The sequence below is a fragment of the Pempheris klunzingeri genome, chromosome 2 (genome assembly GCF_042242105.1).
Source record: "Pempheris klunzingeri isolate RE-2024b chromosome 2, fPemKlu1.hap1, whole genome shotgun sequence".
Taxonomy (NCBI): Eukaryota; Metazoa; Chordata; class Actinopteri; order Acropomatiformes; family Pempheridae; genus Pempheris; species Pempheris klunzingeri.
The window spans coordinates 10,776,249-10,792,220 of NC_092013.1; the positions used below are offsets into that span (position 1 = coordinate 10,776,249).

At 43.8% G+C, this 15,972-nt stretch overlaps 1 protein-coding gene across 1 annotated transcript; it reads right to left on the reverse strand.

Moving 5' to 3' along the window:
• Positions 1-1,526: 1,526 nt before the first annotated feature.
• On the reverse strand, positions 1,527-7,529 carry LOC139209737 (inositol hexakisphosphate kinase 2-like). Its single transcript, XM_070839578.1, has 5 exons — positions 6,945-7,529; positions 4,002-4,233; positions 3,709-3,875; positions 3,393-3,568; positions 1,527-3,295 (listed from the first exon to the last, which is right to left on the reverse strand). The coding sequence occupies exons 1-5, from the start codon at positions 7,156-7,158 to the stop codon at positions 2,669-2,671; spliced, it is 1,416 nt and encodes a 471-aa protein (XP_070695679.1). The 5' UTR covers positions 7,159-7,529; the 3' UTR covers positions 1,527-2,668.
• Between the last annotated feature and the right edge of the window lie 8,443 nt (positions 7,530-15,972).

Consider the following 15,972-nt stretch of genomic DNA (forward strand, 5'->3'; position numbering starts at 1 on the left):
TGGTTTTTGTTTGTCTCTTCACTTCGGAGTTAAGAGCTCGCAGCAGCTAAACCACGATAAAATCTCAACCATCAGACTCCATCTCACACTTTCTGATCCAAAAGCAAGTACACCAACTGTTCCCTGTTGTGTGCAGTGTGAGCTTCCTCCCTTGGATAGAGGGCTACAATAGACCTAAAGATGATTCACAGGTTGACTAAATATGATTTGATCTGTTCCAATTTTGTGCTTCCTACTGTGAAGTAGACACACTTAGAATACTTCATAAAAAATACTAAATCTTGAATCTTAATCAGCAGTAAACTGTCCATGAAATCAGATGCTTGGATCACCATTTCTATTAGTCTGGATGAGTTGAGAAAACTATTTCATAGTAGATAATTGTCAATACTATCTCTATATACTTTAGATATGCAGAATGAGCAGTGGAACAGGCTTTCACCTCTAAATACACCATAGAAACTGAAGCATTGAATCCTTCCTCTGCTGACTGAACAGGTCTTGCGCTCCTTTCAGCGCATGGTGTAAGAAAGAGATACACTACTCACAAAAAGTTAGGGATATTCGACTTTCAGGTGAAATATATGGAAAATGTAAAAAGTGAATGCTACAGTGATATTATATCATGAAAGTAGGGCATTTAAGTAGAAGCATGCAATGGTAATTTCTTCATTTTAAACAATTTATTGAAAGAAAATCTAACAACAGTGGTAGGTATACCACAACAAAAAATTTTCAGTGTCTCAATAAATTGGGATGTGGCCAAAGGACGTCCACTCCTCTCCTTTCTGTGACTCTTCCAGTCACTCTGTATCTCTGTTACAACCTCCTGATGACACTCTGTGACCCTCTAAGCTCAGTGAACACCTCCGTCTGAGGACTTCCTGTTTGAAGCCTCACAATGGCGAGGTGCTACTGATCAATTGTTAGGTGTCGTCTTGGTCTCATGATGTCAGAATGTGAACAGCACGATGAGGAGGACTGTTTAAATACCAATTCTAACTGAAGCAGGAAATGTATTGGTGGATTCATGGATCAAACCTGTTGTGAATTTTGCTGTTAAGCTTCTTGTTAGAGAACAGCAACTTGTGCAAAAAGTACTGAAACACTGAACAGTTGGACATGTGCATTCAATAGTTCAGAGAAGGTCACATTAAGTTCACCTGGAAAGGTTAGAATGCATTTTAGGTTCATCCTGAAATTTCACCTGAAAGCCGAATATCCCTAACTTTTTGTGAGTAGTGTATATCACTTTAGCAATACTATCAAAGGCGTTGTTTTAATTGTACTTTCGAAAGAATGACAAGGCATGGTAGTTTCTATTGTATTCAACACAAAGCTTGACTCATATTTTCCACAGCATTGCTTCCTTTTGTTACTGCAACAATCTACAACTGCATTCACAGAACTGGTGCCAGCTTGCTGCTCACAGTTTGATTCCTGTTTCAACTTCCTGCCCAGTGATGGCATACTATTCATAAACACTGGCTAGTGAAAAAGGAACACAAGACAGACAGGAGTTTTTACCACAAATGAATGCCTTTATTTTCCAAGACACTGTTAACACACAGGTATACAAGAGAGGTATCGGCTCTTGCAATAATAAAATAAATCAAAATCGTTATCAGAACAAAAACATTTAGAGTGGTAATATGGAATGTAGCCGTTTCCATTTTTCAAAAGTTTTTAAACAATCCTTTCAAATAAATAGTCTCTATATAGTCTTTGTAGCTAGTGTTTTTAATCAATATATTCTCTTTGTTTAGTCAATGTTTCAGGAATGAAGAAGAGGAGAAAATCAGACAAAAACAGAGACAGTGACAAAGCAAGGATGTTATAATTATCCCCTTTGAAAAAAAGTCTTTTGTTTATAGGCAAAAAGGTACAGGGGAGAACAACTGTTGGAAAAAGGCAAATCCCTTCTTCTAGACCTAAATAATCTTGTTCTTCCACCAAAAGTGTAAATCAGAGTGCCCGGTGGACACAAAAAAATCATGTTCGTTTACATCGGTCTTAAGAGACACCAATATAAAACACAAAATGTCCTTCTTAGAAGCTCAAGTTGCCGATTGCTACAAGGCTGCTGACCCAGCCAGCCAAGGTCAGCTTGTACAGTCAACTTCCCCACTAATAATGTACTGTGCTGTTGGGGGCCGGCAGTCCAAATTTCATCCCCTCCCCCAAGAAAAATGTATGTCATATCACAGGTAAAGCACCACTTCAGGATCCTAGAACTACACGAGCTTCAATTATCTCCGCCTCACTCTTTCTCTCTCAGAGAGAACGTCATAAAGAAACTCGTCTGTACCAGAGGAGGAGAGGGGGAGGAGGGTCCTTGGATGCTACAGGAGTCCCTGCGTTTGTTAAGACGCTGCCGTCTCTTACAACAATTCTCCTACCATGTATAACAAAGAAAAGGAGCAGTCTCAGAAAGAGAAAAGTGCAAGTAAGGGCACAGGCAGCCCCGTCCTCTGGCAGGTAAGGGAGAGTGCGGAAAACGACCACACAGACTCTCCCCCGACCCCATGGTGTCTGAGCTTCCCTCCGAGCAGAGGAGGGTCAGACCCCCATGTAGGCGTAAGGACGATGCACCACGGAGTAGCAGGGTTTCAGCTCAATGAGCTATTCCCAGGCTTCAAATTCAGACCATGTTGGCTCCAGTGCAGCCTCAGTCAGTGCTGTGGTCCTCCAGCTGGGAGATGATGGTGATCAGGTTCTGGAGGCCAAAGATGAACCCGCTGTCCTGGCCTTCGTGCACCACACTGTCCTCTCCGTAGTGCCGACAGGTGGTGTGAGCAAAGTCAATCATGCGCACGTCCACCACGGGGCTGCTGGCCTCTCCTGTGCTATGGGATGAGCGACCGCTGCCGCCGTTGCTGCTCCCTCCTGCCACGCTGGCACCGCCACCCGCCGAGGACGAGGAACGAGGGAAACCAAAGGCACCTTCCTCTTCCTCTTCCTCATCCTCCTCGTCTTCCTCCTCCTCTTCGTCGTCAGATGGCTCATCCTCATCGCCGTCTTCACCACCACGGTGTCTGGGTCTAGTGGGAGTCCTGGGTGGGTCTCCGTCGTAGATGATGAGCAGGGAGCTGGAGTAGAAGCGGTAGGACTCGCAGGCCTCCAGGGCGGCTTGCATTTCTCTGAGTCTGCGCAGCACAGGGGACAGCAGCTCTCGGCGCAGGCGGCGCCCGTTGTGGAAGAACTGGTAGAGAGCCTCCTTGAAGCCTGCAAGGGTCAGCTTACGGCCATGGTACTTATTCATGAACATCAGCTGGCCCGAGTCAGACTGGTACACCTGCAGGTCACACAGAAACATGAGCATTACAGCTCCACATGTAACCAATACAAAAAGACTTCAAAAGCAGAGGAGTTGTGTTGCGTCTCTGCCGTACCTGCATGCCACAAAGCCGCACTCCAATAGAGGCAGACGTGCTCTGTTGACACTTGCGAATCTGGTTGGCTTTCTTTTCCTCCGATGCATCGTCCCCATGTTGGCGAGTTCCCATCTTCAAGTCCAAGACGCATGGCACTGTATAGCGCCATGTCAGGTTCTCCAAAAGGATAAATTCTGTGAACGTTGGTCAAGGATCACACAACAACAACAGACCTATAGACTAACACACCGTGTACACGTTTATATTAACATTTAAAACCCATCCCCCCCACTTCACTGCACAATGAAACTGCTGTTCCTTCATGAAAGGATACTGTATTGATTACGGTGCTTTGCATTCTCCTTCATCCTCTGTAGGTGCTGCTGGTGACATTTGAGACTCCAGGGATTGTGTTTGATCTGTGGCACCACATTGCCTTTTTCCAGGCTGAAGTACAGAACCTCTGCCTGCTGCTGCTGCTGCATCTCATCACGATTGTAACTGTAGAAAGTGGCAACACAGGAAAAATGTCAGCTTTGGTGTTACAGAACTTATCCAGTGAGTGTCTGTTGTTTATGAAAGCATTAAAAAAAAAAAAAGAAAAGGTGCCGAGTCAAGCATCCTCACCTCATGATCTTGTCCTCTTTACGGCTGTGTCGAGCTCTTTCTTTGCTGTAGTTGTCATTTTCCAGAAGTAATGGGGACTGCTTCTTGTTGCTCCACTTCAGCATCTTGCTCTTGGGCTCACAGTCTGATGAGGGATCTTTGTTTTCCAGGTCCCCTGATTCGCTGTGGAGGGGGTAGGCGATGAGGCACAGGTTCCCTTCCTCATCCTCTTCGAAACTGACTGACACTACACCTAAAAGAGGGTGAAAACAAGACCGTTCATTTGCACTGTGGAAGGAATTATGGATATCATATTAGGTTATCAATTTCCAATAACTTACAACATTAAAAAACAAATTTCCGCAAAGATACGGACACATTCATACAGCCATTTGCATGCTCACCTCTCCACATGCACACACACACACACACATTAACATGTTCTATGGAGGTTGAGGTTTTGGATGTGACAGATGAAAGAGGAAAGCAGGACATTAACAAACAGTATTTACACCACTCAGGTAACAAAAGAGACAAAATACCACGCAAGGCTGAAATGTGTCAAACTGAGCAGGACTTTTATTAGGCAACTGCTAAACATCTTCATAAAACAAGAAAATAACTCATGATACAGAGTTTCAAGCAGTCCACAATGACATGAGAAATGAGGTACAGTTCTTTTTCCAGATATAAAACATACAAACGACAGTTCAATAAGCTACAGAGAAGGGTTGCTTAATCCCATTACATGTGATCATCAGTACTTTGACACGATTCAGTGACAGCCTGTGTTCACAGTTTGTTATACAGACCTTAAATGAAACAAGAACATTTGAAGATGTTCTATACAGTTTGTTATGGAGCATCAACCCCAATTTTACAAACTCAAAAAGAACCCAGAGAGACCAACAGATGCTTCTACAATCACCTTAATGATAAAATAAACACAGTGTACTTAAATACCAATAATAATCTGAGACACATTCCACAAACAGGCACTCTAGCAGGCCCCCACAAGCCCCCTTTAAAAGTCCCTAGAAGGGCCTGTGTGTTGCACGTCTCTGTGCAGGGTGGGGGAGGTGTCGCACTGAGAATAAACACCACAGCTGCAGCGGCTGATACAGATAAACCACAGACAGGAAGGAGGGATGTGGTCAAAACTGATTGAGAGAGAAAGACACGGAAACAGCATCCGGGGTGATACACAACACATTTTGCATCCACCACAGGTGGAAGTCATATTACAAACAGCTGCCCAACAATGGAGAACAAACAGCAGGCTAGTCTGGGAGCATCCTGAACAAACAGAGCCAGTGTTTAAAAAATGCGTTTAGTGTCTTTGCATGTTACACGACGGGCCTGAAGACCCAGCATCCACCTTTCTTCCGCAGCTCGAGGCCTGACTGATGTCATGTGCGCTGACATCACCATCCTGCAGGAAGCCCCGCCTCTCCGGTCTGTCCTTGAGGACTGCAATGTCCACTCAGAGCTGCATTGTCATCGCGGGAACTTATGAGTCACTCTGACATAATTCACAAGACGGACTCATAAATTAGTGACAAAGTAGCATCAATTAAGAAGCTTTACTGCCCAATACTATAAATTGCCTGTAATATACCAGCAGGTGGTTACAGATGATTATCAATTACTTTTGTTTTATTAGGGGTAGAAGTTCTAGTTGCCCAATCCTGCTTTCATGTATCTTGGAGTTACAATCCTCTACATCTTCATGCTTTACAGTCATTTTACTAATATCTCAAAGCTTTAAAGTCCTTCCCTAGCTTGTTTACATAACTTAATCTTCATCCTCTATGTGATAGTTTTTGTGTTCCTAGTATATTATGCATTCAGTGTACAGGTATGAATATCTTCTTTATTCCTTGAACATGCCACTGAAAGATGTCCCTGAGGCCAGATAGATAAAGTAGATATTTCTCCATCTCCAGGCAAAGTGAATAAACTCCAGAAATGAAAGCTACAACTCTTCCTTTTACTATTATGTGACATGTGAGAGACAGCAGAGTGAGCGTCCATGTTGAGGAGCATTCAAATGCCCCAGAGATCCTCCACTATCTGCTCTCCAAATCCCACTCCTCATCCTGGGTCTTTTTATAGTCCCACGCTGCATTACTGTGGAGTCAGATACCACGCGTGTGTCTTACCTCCGTCATAAGGCCGCCTCAAGACATGTGTATCAGTATGTACAAAGTCTGTGTGGATTGTATGGACCTGGATGCAACCAGGAAACGTGATATTCCAGTGAAAAGCGTGTGCGTGTGTGTGTGTGTGTGTGTGTGTGTGTGAGAAAATGCTTATTGGCATCCATGTTCATGTGATGGACCTGAACCCAGACAGACCTGGAAAACTCCTCAACGGGCTCGTGAATTTCTCCCTTTGGTGACCCGTCTCATTTAATTATAATCCCCGTTGGACGCCATCTCATCCTGACACCGTAGCCGCCTTGAAAGCCAGGCACCGCATTTAAAAGACCTCTGGCTACTCATCCTCATGGGCAGGGAGTCAAGCCATCAGCTGGGATGCTACTTGAAACCCCCCACCCACACACACACCTCCACCCCTTGAACCCCGTCTTGCCTGCCAAATGCACCAATATGAGTGACACTGTACCTTAGCCACATTATGAGGCCATTGAAAACAGTTCTGCATCTATCTATAGCTATGAAAATACATTTTGTGGTGTGCTGGTGTGTACACGGTGTTCTTTGAGGCCTTGCAACAATCCATTACATCCTTAAAGCAAAATAACACCCTCACGATCTGCACAGATGCATTTCTTGCAACAACATTTAATGCAGCAAAGAGTGCATTACATATTGCAAATGTTAGAACAAATAAAATGGAAAAGTAAGAATGAAAGGATGAGCCTGTGTACCAAAACATCACACATGCGCTGTTTTGCCAGAGACAGTGGCACTTCCTGCAGATTTGGGATGCACGTCTTACCTTTATACTGAGGGGTGAACTTCCTCATCTCTGTAGGGAGGCTCTTGTAGAATTGATGCTCCCGGGGGATGAGGGGCTTGCAGATTGTTTGCTCCCCAAACCGTAGCACGCAGGAGTGGCCTCCCACCTGGTGCACGAAGGGCTCAAGCATCACCCCTTTCCCGGGATATGGAGTCCCATCCGCCTGCATGAGGGCTTCCAGAGCGGGACTCATCCTCACTCCGCATCGGACAAGTGAGCTGGGGGGACCCACGTCGCTCGGGAGGCAAGAAGCTCGGCCGCTCGCTTGGCTACCTATCCTCGAGCTCTGTTCTGGTGGCTCGCGCGGGGGCGCTACTGGTCGCCTGCTCGAGGGCAGCAGTGAAAAACAAAGGGCTGAACAGGAAGGACAAGAGACGGCGACAAAATCCCTTATTCCCTCCCTTTTTCCTTGTAGGAGGACAGATTATAATATTCCTCCGCTGGGCTGGATATTCTCCGTGTTTGTGCGTTGAATAAAAGCCTATTTTAAAGCTGCTTAAAACACATTTAAGCAACGTGTGTTTGCGTCGTCCTGGTCCTCTGGCTGTTACCGAAACTGACGTCTGAGCAAATCCTCCAACTAGAAATACAGCAGAAGGCACCGATAGGACCCTCCTCTCCCTGCAACCAGCCAATCAGAGGGCCGCAGCTGTCGCTGGGAGGAGACAAGGCACCTAAGAGATGATCGGGCAGATCAAGCAAACAAAGAGGAGGGCTGGAGAAAAGGGAGAGAAAACAGGGGGGGAGGGGAGAGCAGGAAAAACACCAGACACAAAAACACAACCATGACGGCATTTTTAAATGTGTTTTTAAGTTTCATTCTTCTTGTTAGTTTGGAGAGAGGCTGCCACCCGCATTTTAAGTTAATCTCGCTCTTGCAACATTAAATAAACTAGGAAGGAAACTGCTGCAGGGGATTTAAAACGAAGGAAGGAAACCGAAACTGCACATAAGCAGATGTTTTTCTAACTATAAAGTCAATTTACCTTTCCATACCTCAGATTTAAGGGCATGTGTTTGGGTGGCATAAGGACTTGTATTGCATGTGAAATATAAAATCTATTTAAATGTGTTATCAGTGTAGGTTTTAAACATGAATGTAAGTAATAAACAACCATAATGAATGATTGGCCTTAAACGAAAAAACCTGGTTTAGAGGATCTTAAAGATGATATCCTTTGCCTTACACCAGTGGCACAAATAGTTGGAGATTAATGCATCATACATGATATGGGATTGATGGCAGAGATGGGAAAGATTCCCATGTTTACATCTTGGAAGGGTAAATGTCATCAGACAACCCAGTTGGTCATGTGATGGTTGAAACTGCACAAACAACATCATCCACTAAATTGGCTCTAATTACTTGGAACGATGAAATCTAACGTTTGACTTGGATATTAAAAGGTCCCATATTATGCAAAATGTAGGCGACTTTTTAATGTCTTTTCAACATAAATCTGTGGCCCTGGTGTGTCTAGAGACCCTCAGACTCAGAGTAAAGACAGTCCTCTCTTTTTCTCCTGCTCCATCTTTCAGAAAATGTATTTGAAAACACTCCGTTTCTATTTGGCTCCCCTTATGATGTCATAAGGAGATCCGTTGATCATGTGACCTCCTCCGGCCCTTCAGCAGGCCGACTGTCCCCACCCACCGAAAACCTCCCCTCCGCCATTGTTTTTTCTTCACAAACACCAGCTCCTGGTAACAAGAAGATGCCAAAAGTGAGAGCGAAGCAGCAGATCGTTCTGTTCTTCTAAAACTGAGCGTTCAGACAGAGGCTGAAAACAGCTGCAGCAGCCGTGTGTGGTACAAGAAAAATAATGTGTTTTTTGAACATTAAACCATGTAAACCTGCATTATTCAGACCAATAATAGGGCTGTGTTCAGAAAGCTCAAGGGGCTGCATTAGTGTGACCACGTTGGAACAGGTACAGGTGAGGACGTGGCACACGGTCCAGGAAGTTGAAAGCATTAATTGACGGTACTCTGAGACGATGGCAGTGAAAGCTGCTCATCCAAAGAATATGCCAAAAGACATGTCTTGGTATGCTTACAGGTTGGACAGCCCATTCCACATTAGCACACTGTCTCTCTCTGTGACGTCACCCCCTAGACTTTACATTTGAGCCGACATGACACACATAGATTTTCTAAGCTCAGGGAAAGTTTTATAAATATTAAACCTTCATGGATTAACAGGCAAGGTGACAGCAAAGGTTAGTGGGTAAAGCAAGTGGGAAAGTTCCACATTTAGGTGCGTTCACCTTCACTTGCTTTACTATGGCTCGGTGTAGAGTGAAGGACCGTTGCTCACCCAACCAGCTTCACCCATACGGACCGAACTAGTGGTGAGTGGCAGTCGACCTAATGAGTCTGACCGGTGTGCCAGGCCAGACAAAGCTGAGGTACTGTAGACAAGCTCAGGTCACCGGACGGTTACAGCCTAATCACGCACTAATCTCTGATGTTCCAGTTCTGCACTGGGATTACTAATGGGAAGAAAGGATCCCAGACCCAGGCAGGGAGGGGATTAAATAATCAGCACTTGAACAGGGCATCCACTATTCTCTTTCCATTGGTCTCACAGGTAGGAACTCTCTGGTGGGCTGGTGTGAAATGTGGGTAAGAACAAAGAGTGGTAGAGTGTGTGGTAGAGCAAGTGTGTGTGTGTGTGTGTATGCGTGTGTGTGTGTGGGTACACTCTGGGCTTCCCAGACGTTTTGATCCTGGGATCAACAAAACAATAGTGACTTAATCATGCCAGTCCATCTTTCGGGAAAGAAAACCATGGCCGTGCTGTGTTACCGTGTGAAGGATTTACTTTTGTGATTGCAAAGGTGTGAGTGGGCCTCCACACTGTGGTGAGGAGGACATGTGTGTTTCTGTGTGTGTGTGTGCTCTAAACTTTGTAACATCAAGGACTCTTAGTCCAATGTTAAAAAGCCCAGAGATCTCATTCTAAAAGTAACTTACTTAGAACTAGAAATGCACGTCTAGGAAACTTTTTGAAGTAAGTGAAACCACCACAGAAACTGACAAAAATTCAACTTGTCATCATTGCTGTTTAACACAAATTGTGACTCAACTCCTACTGAAACTCACAACATTATAGACACCATGAAAGATGCAAGAAAGTGTGTGTTCATGTGTATGAGTTGCCGTCTTTCTAGCCTAGTCACCCTGGCCTCACTGATGCGTCAGTGTTATGTCAGCTTAGAGAGGCTTCCCCTCTCATGTCATGGGTCCGTGCCTCAGGACAATAGGTTCAGGCTGTGCCACAGGGCCCTCAATCCAGCTATGAAACAGAGCAGTGATGCAATGTCCAACAACCTCCTCCGTGCACATTGTATAATGCATGGCCTTCTACAAACACAGAAGTCATTGTAAACTCCACCCACCACAGGCGCAGCAGCACGTTTCTAGAAGTAAAATGGCTGAATGTTTTCTTTTCCCTTTAAATCCACTTCATCAGACTTGGCACTCATTAGGGATGCACCAGTCTGATGCATCTGCTTGGCTCCGATACTGACCTTATTACTGATCGACCCACATTAAATACAGTTTTTGACATTGCTATCAGCAATCCCTGGCCCCATATCAGAATACATGATCATGCACTATATTGTACCAAGTATAGTGACCTAGACAGTGTGACCTGCCTCTGCCTTTTTACGCCCATGAGCTTAGCGATCACTTGAGTCTATCACTCATCTGTTTGTAGTTTGGCCCAGTTTGTCTAATGGATTGTTCTAAATAATGTACGGTCTCACCCCACTGCATTGGAGACAGTTCGATCACTAAAGTGCATTTGTCAAACCAACCAGTTAGTCTTCGAGTCTTTTCTCTTGTAAAACCGGAAAATGCTGTTTGAAAGCACAAGTCTCATCTTAGTGTTGTTTGTCCTAGAAAAGTTCCATGTTGACGTACCTTGTTCGCCCCATATTGGGCTCATTACTGTCCCCTGAGGCTGAAAACACTCACTGGTAATTGACGTGGCCAGTATTTTCCCCCAACAGCCACAAGGGGCAACAATGAGCCCTTTCCAAACGTGAAAAACAAACTTCGACAAGTAACAAAATGTGAAATTCGAGCTCTATACACGAGAAAGCATGAGAAAAGGTTTCAAGGAAAGGTGACAGGCCTTTGCTGTTCGGGCCCCTCAGCTGAGGGTCTCAGGCAGGCAAACTCAGTATCTTCTTTTAAATCTCACTTTTACCGTTACCGCTTTTTCTTAACTATTGGTGATTGCTGTCTATGTATATATGCATATATATGTATATGTGTATATATGTATATATTTTAGCTGCTATATCTACTTATTTTATTCTTTTCTGTCGTTTATTTTTGTAACAAAGCACTTGCCATATAAATTAAGTTATTATTATTATTATTATCATTATTATTATTAAGAATGAAGACTAAGTGGTTGGTACAAAAACGGTCAGGAAGGTCAGGAAATCCAAAGCCTAATCATGGACTTTTCCATCATGGTAATGAGTGAAGGATTTGACAAGCTCCTTCCACCTCAGGAGGACACAGGGCAGTTGTAGCACAGAACAGCTGAAATTGGTGGGTAATATTTGTGCTGTGAGGGAAGGAGGGCTTTGCCTGTGTGGGGGAGATCACAACAGTGTTATTCCCCCAACTTGACATCCCATTTTCCAGTGTATTCAAAAGCCCTCCCCCTCATTCCCGGACACGTGAGGAAGTGAAACATGGGCGAGTATGTGAGCTTGCAGAGAGGGGATGGGCCCATATGCTCCTACATTTAGGCTACGTGCCGCTGTGGTGCAAATAAATGTGTCGATGCAGATGAGTGTCGCTGACAACCAATGCCACGTCAAGGGCAGCCTTGTTTACTCCTGCATTTCTCACCACTGCCCACACTGCTCATATCATTCCTTCTGTCTTTCCTTTTGTTGATGATGGAAAAAATCTAATCACAAGACACTGATGCTTGATGATAAAAATACAATCAAAGCACCTGTTTGTCATAAGGTGTGTACCCGCCAACAACATAAAAACACACCCTGCATTAATAATAACTTATTTAGTCTCCCTGAGTCTTCAAGACTGAAATTGCATAGAGAACTTGTGATCTCTGTGCAATTTCACTTTTCTTCAAATAAAACACAGTAAAAGGCACTTAGCTGCACTTGTATCAAAATAATGTGACTTAATTCTGCACATAATTTGGATATCTACAGTTACATTTGTATCAGTCAGTGAATTCCTAGTGATAAGGGGCTTTAGTTGATCTGTAAAAATAAGCATACATTGTGAGTCAGGGCAATATACAGTAAGTAAATAATCCAATGCGGGATAAGACTTCCTCTATTGATGTCACACAAAGCGACACATGAGGTAATAAACCCTCCTACAGTAAGACATAGAAACACAAACTAGCCTTTTGTGTGTAGTTCGTTTTACAAGAGAAAATGTTATCAAAAGGAGGTGTTTCCGAGTGAAAAAACTTCACTTCACATAGACTGATGATGCTGAGGGGAGTGGGTTTATTTTGATCCTCAGAAGTTAGCAAGTTTGAATATGCCGAATCAAAATGCCAGTTACGCTAAAACTGCCCGACTACTGCATATCTAGTGATGGGAACTTGAATTTCTTAGTTCAAATAGGCCAAGATATGTCAACTTCTTTGGTGATATCTTCACTTTCTCAAACCACGGCTTTAGAGAGCAACAAGTGTAACTTTAAATTCTTCAAGTACATTGACACATTCCTCAAGTAGATTCCTGAAGCCCATTAAATTGTAACACATACCTGTGCATAAGCATTAGCACGGGCGTCTGCTACAATGGTCTACAGCAAGTGGGCAAAAGCTTGTGGCCTGGCTGATCCCAATAAATCAAGTTCCTCCAGGTTACAGGCAGTGGGAGAATTGAAAGTGCATTCATGTAATGTTAGGTAAACTGCAAGGAGCTAAATATTCCAGTGACAAGCAAACTCACGTTCACTTGAAAACACTGACACAGTGGGAGTGAGCTGTGAAATTTACAGCATATCATGTGCATATGAGTGAAAGTTGAGAACACGTGTAGCCTTCTGGCAGTATGCCAGCATACAGTAAGCTATGCTTGATCTATAGAGCAGAGGCAGGAAAGCCCCTAACAAGTGGCAGAGATAAACGCACGCAGTCACCAGATGCCTTGATACCAGATGATCACAGTGTTTAAAATTGTTGCAGCCTCCTAATGCTGTTGGAGATAATACCATGCTATCAGCCTGACACTTTCAGCCTGTCAGTGAAGAAGCAGCGAGACTCTGACCCACTTTGAAGCAAGCAGCTGATTGGTCTGCATGGGGTGGGGGCATTGTTCAAGGTGGGGGCACTCAGGATATCTGTTTGTAAACCAACACATCACACTGTAATGTGAGGCATGGGGAATTTTTCAGGAGATGACTGAGTGAACGTGTGGGCAAACAAATCGCTGGGAGTGTCGCAGTTTGTTTCTCCCTATTGTGCGGGCCATCTCTCACACGCATGTGCTCAAAATGTTGAATGAAACATGTCATGGCCCAGTTTCAACGTCCAGCAGATCAATGCTAGTGCTGCACGAGTACGTCACCATGGGAACAGTCTTGAGAGGACAGCATGTATGTGAGCAGTGTGGGAAGAGATACTCAAGGCTTGGGTTGGGTTGTGGTAAATTAAGGTCAGGATGCAGACCGGTTTAAGAATGCAGGGCTTACATCTCCAGAAAGAAGTATATTGCTAACATACAATATTCAAAAACATGTGCGATGTTGGATAAAAGTGTGCCACCTACCTATAAGCCATTTGATCCAGTTTTTGATGTCTTTTCTGGCCTTTATTTTAGTCTTCGTGTAAACATGAACACATATCACACGTCTGCCTCAGTTTATTTATAGAGCCTGACACATTGACACACCTCCATCCCCTAAGCTTACCCCTGACTCCTGACCTCCAATAGGTAACTATAAATGAGATGCTGTGCATTGGTATCAGCTACCCAGGTTCCGATTTCTCCCAGACATGGAGGTAAAACTGGGCCAAATTCCTTGTACCTTGTCCAGGTTTTGGGCGGCCAGGTTCTGTCTGCACGTGGGCTTTGCCAGCTTTCCAAGCTGCTGCACCAAGTCTGTTCCACGTGCTCTGCCTCAGACAGACACCCACAGCCCTGCCCCCTCCTGCCCCACATCCTGTACGGCAAACCTTTTACATCTACATCCCGTCAAAGTATAGAAAGTGTCACCCTTGGACAACATCCATATTTCACACATCCTGTCCATTGCTGTGTGAACCTTTTGCCATCCTGTAAATCTACTCAGCAGCTCATTGCAAATCATGTAGGTTATTGTAGCCTTAAATTCTTTCTGAAATCATGTTTTTAAACTGAAAAATTCTCCTCTTGTTTTCCATATGCTGCACACTTCTTCCAGGATAATAACCACCAACATTTTGAAACATGAAACCTATGATTTTTGATTTTCTGATCTTTATATAAAGATACATTTCAAACAACTAAAACTCAATAAAACAAAGTTTAATTGATATTCCATAGTAGGAAATGTAAAACGTTTGCCCATGCCTGTGTTGCTACACACAAATTGTTCTTCCTTAAATCAAACAAAGTTCCCTTTCGCCACAGTTTTTTTTTCACTATAGCCACAGTCCAACTAGCTGTCGACAGCTCCTTTATTTAGGAGCACCCTGTAGCACTCATATAGTTTCCTGAGAGCAACAGACCCACATGCACACACACACACAACACACAGATACAAGGATAAATCAAAGCAAGATGTAAAGTCAAAGTTCCCATCTTTTGTACATGTCAATACCTGAATAGGAGTAAGTCAGCATCTTTTCCCTGTATTGACATGTGAATCAACAACATGCTACTAAACACTCAGTCTCAGCATTATAGTCACATGTTTGGAGCCAAGCGGCCACTGTGCTTCTTAAAAACTGCAAGTGTTATTTTTGGCAAATACAGGACAAATCAACGCAGTAAAGTGCAAACTAAATTGGATTTTGTGGTAGCGAAATAAGCACACATTCAACTTAGGTATGAACTTGTTGCACCTTAAAAGGTTAAAATTCTGATCCTGTCCAATACTGACTGAGAGCATGCAGAAGAGTCCTCCATGCCTGAAAAGCTTGGTGGGTGGAGTCTGATGAGAAAAACAAACTTTCTAACCTCATGGCCTACATTAGTATTTTTTTTCATCAGGGAGAAACATGAGCAGCTTTATCTCTGGTATTTTCCCTGTAGCCTTCTCAAAACCTGGAGATAACTGGCAGCAGCAGGGGGATGTCAATGTCAACTATGTTCAGCTTTGAACTAAAACTCACAAATCCTGTCTCATGAATGCAGTCTGTAGGGTTTATTGTGAAACTGAGCGACGTTTGTAACGGAGTGCATTAGTCAAAATGACACAATCTGATTTGTTAACTATGGGAATGTGTGCAGGTTTGGCAGCTCTGCATTTCTCCTTGTGGCTCGCTGTATATTAACGAGTTCCATATGACCCAAACATGCAGGGAGAGAGAGAAAAAAAAAAGATTTATATAAACAAAACCACTCCTCCTGCTCTCCACGTGTTACACAGGATATCACGTGGCGCCTCAGACTGCCAACATTTAGGACCATAATATTTTGATTTTCATGCACGCACACACACACAAAATATATATTCTGCCTGGGCTCAGACTCGTGCACGCTGAAGATTCAGCCCAAAACAAACAGAGCAAGGAGACGTTTACCACTCAAGAGCTTCCAAGAAACTGAAGCTCATTGGGTCGCATGGAAGTAAACTTTCAAACCAAGGAGCAAAATTAAGCCTTAGACACCCGTTTTACAATTCACAGAATTTATTTACAAGTCTATTCCCCTATTCTATAGTGTAGCTCAACTACTGGATATGAATGTTCTTTTAAAGTTTTTGCAGTCCTGCAGACACTGTGCAGGATTAAATGGAGTGGGAGGTGGATGAATAGTTTAGTCAGGAGTTTTGTTTTGCATCT